The sequence below is a fragment of the Helobdella robusta genome (genome assembly GCF_000326865.2).
Source record: "Helobdella robusta unplaced genomic scaffold HELROscaffold_34, whole genome shotgun sequence".
Classification (NCBI taxonomy): Eukaryota; Metazoa; Annelida; class Clitellata; order Rhynchobdellida; family Glossiphoniidae; genus Helobdella; species Helobdella robusta.
The window spans coordinates 96,427-99,589 of NW_008704659.1; the positions used below are offsets into that span (position 1 = coordinate 96,427).

General features: G+C 26.1%; 1 protein-coding gene across 1 annotated transcript; it reads left to right on the forward strand.

Annotated features, from left to right (window-relative positions):
• Positions 1-318: 318 nt before the first annotated feature.
• HELRODRAFT_157327 (hypothetical protein) lies at positions 319-2,760 on the forward strand (the record flags this gene model as incomplete). Its single annotated transcript, XM_009022930.1, has 8 exons — positions 319-381; positions 527-588; positions 857-959; positions 1,138-1,251; positions 1,424-1,517; positions 1,732-1,859; positions 2,258-2,368; positions 2,674-2,760. The coding sequence occupies 8 exons, from the start codon at positions 319-321 to the stop codon at positions 2,758-2,760; spliced, it is 762 nt and encodes a 253-aa protein (XP_009021178.1).
• Between the last annotated feature and the right edge of the window lie 403 nt (positions 2,761-3,163).

Sequence of the window (3,163 nt, forward strand, 5' to 3'; positions counted from 1 at the left end):
ATGTTTTTTAATTAGTCAGGTCACAATCATCATCATCGGTATCGCAATGAAATCAAATTCAGAATTTTTTAAATATTTGAAAAAAGTATTTTTATTTATTTTATGATACTATTTTGTTCAATAAGATACTGTTTGATACATATAACTAGAATAATATATACATGAAAATATAAAACTTAAATTTACTTTTAAACTTTGTTTATAAATAACGTTTCGTTGCTAGCCTATCCGTCGTTTACGTTCTTTGTTGGTAAATATTCGTCGCGTGTCTTACTGTTATTTTGTTCACTATTTCACACTAATTTTTGTAAAAATAAAATGGCTACTGCATTCCGAAATGCGGCTAAAAGTTATCAAAAAGTTCATCGCGAAAGATCTCAAGTATTTATTAATTTTTTGTTTTTATTTTTTTGTGGGATCCTGATTTTTTTTTAATTTTTGTTTTTGCAAACAAATTAAAAAATTAATTATTAATGAAATATATTTGATAATTTATAATTTAAAATTTGTAATTTTGTTTATTTAGCTAAAATCTAGAGAGCACTTGGGATTCTTAGAGAAGAAAAAAGATTATAAAAGGCGAACAGAGTAGGTTAAAAAAAGTTAACTTAATTAACATAGATAACATCATTATTTTTTTATGATCATTATTGAAAATATTATTATTTTGTTATTATTAGAGTAGAGTATATATTTTTATTTATTAAAATTACTGGTATTATAGTATTGTATGCTGATATCATATCATGATCATCGTTGTTATCAATAATTATTTTAAAACTATATAAATTATATTATAAGTATATATTTAAAAGTAAATTTTATTTTCATATTTTCAATTTTTATGCCCCATCAGAGAACACCACAAAAAATTGAACACATTGAAATTTCTGAAGAGAAAAGCCTTAGACAAGAATCCAGATGAATTTTATTTCAACATGGTTCGCTCTAAGCTGGTGGTGAGTTATTTTTAGAATAAATTTTTATATTCTTTGGTGGTCTTTGCTTTATTATTCTACGTTCATCGTTTTATTTATGCGAATGCATCGTAATCTGCTATTTGTTCTGATTCATTCAGACTAAATATTTATTCTATCTTTTTAGTTGATTCTATAGTCAAACTGTTTGTTTTTTTAGGATGGCGAACACAAAGCAGATGACAAAATAGTTTCATATACAGATGATCAATTGAAACTTATGGAAAGCCAAGACATCAAATATGTACAACATAAAAGAAGCATTGAGAAGAAGGTGCTTGATTTAATTTATTTCTATATTTTGTCTTTTTGGTAACATGATTTTGTTTCATTTTACATAGATATTTTATTTTCATTAAGATTTTCAATAACTTCTGTAAATTTTCTCAATAGGATTTAATTTATAAGTAAAGTTTATTATTGCAAAAAACTTAAATTTTTGACAGAAAATTGAAAGACTGAAAGCTTCTTTACAGCTGTTCGACATTCCTTATTTACCGAAGAACGAGCATGTCATATTTTTAGATAGTAAACGAGAAGGTGGGTTTTTCTTCTTTGCTGTTTGTTCTCTGTTTGTTTAGTTGATTTTTACTCTCACTCACTTGCTTATTTTTTCAGAATATCTATCCTTTAAAAATCAATTAATTCATTTGTATATGTTTTCATCTTGTCATAATTTTATGATAAATTAACCTCAAGGTGATTAATTTTTAACTAATTAATTAATTAGTCAATTAATTAATTCTTTAATCAGTGGAGACATTTGACCCAGCCAAATATTTCAACACTCTACCTGAGCTGGTGAACAGATCTTACAACAGACCAACACTTGAAACGTTGAAAAATTCATCGCAGTTTCAAATTGACGATAGGATATTGGCTGTTAGCTGTTCATAATTTATATAACTTATACTAATAATATTGTTATTATTTTTATTAATAATCGCAATTGTTATGAGTTTTATTATTATTATTAATGGTTAAATAATTTGTAACTGATTGAAAATTGTTCAAAATTTTAAATATATAACTAATTATTAATCTGTTAATAATAACTTCAAAATAATTTATTTACCCCATTGTTTTTAGTTGAAAAATTTATTTCAGTTTTAAAATAGACGAATAGAATTATTTGGATGAATTTTTTCTTGTTTAATAACGCTAGGGATATTAATTATTCTTACTATTTCATTATTATGTGTTGTTCATTATTATTTCTTATTGTTTATTATTATTATTATTTCTATTATTTGTTTATTATTATTTTTATTATTTCTTAGGAGGCAACCGTAGAGAAAGAGAAAAAGTATGGTGAGTTGGTGAAGAGGATAGAGAGGGAGAAGCAACTGGCCATAGTTGAAAGCAAACTGAGCATGAAAAAACTCCTAATTGTACGTTTTGACATGTTGGTGCTGTGCGAGATAGCGAAATGGTTAAGGTGTCCGGTCATGCTGTTGCACTGACCGGGTTCTAATGCAAAAAGATCCATAACTATCGCATGCTATGTGTGTGGGGCTTAGAGTCAGTCTATTTCTGTATGTATGTATGCTTATCTATCTTTACTTCGCTTCTTTCTTTACTTTTCAATCAGTCTCGTTCTATTTTTCTTCTCTCTATTTCTCTCCTCTCTCTTTCTCTCTCACTCACTCTCTAAATGTATTGGTATATATTTTTTTTTGTTTAATTATTTTACCAGGATAAAAGTGTTCCAAAGAAGAAGGTAGCAGAAGAAACAGTCGATTCTGCAGCTGTTTATAGATGGGTCTTTAAAAGGAAAAGATGAATATAAAATGAAGATAAAAAACATTTTAATCTTTTCTCTCTCTCTCTCTTTCACTCTCTCTCTTTCTCTCTCTTCTATATTTAAACTATTTAGATATAATTTAATATTTGTAAGAATAATTAATATCCCTAGCGTTATTAAACAAGAAAAAATTCATCCAAATATAATATTTGACTGTATTACAGAATGACTAAATGACAGAACGAATGGTGTTTTAATTAATATGAGTATAATGATCTTTGTTAGGTTAATTTTTTTAAGGTGTTTTAATATGATTATTCATTTGAGTGTCTTAATGTCCGCAATTTTTCGTAGTTTTTTTTTTATATTAAAGTCATGTTTTTATTTGATTATTATTATTACGGAATGTTAACTTTCGTGTCGCTTGTTGAATATCGCCACA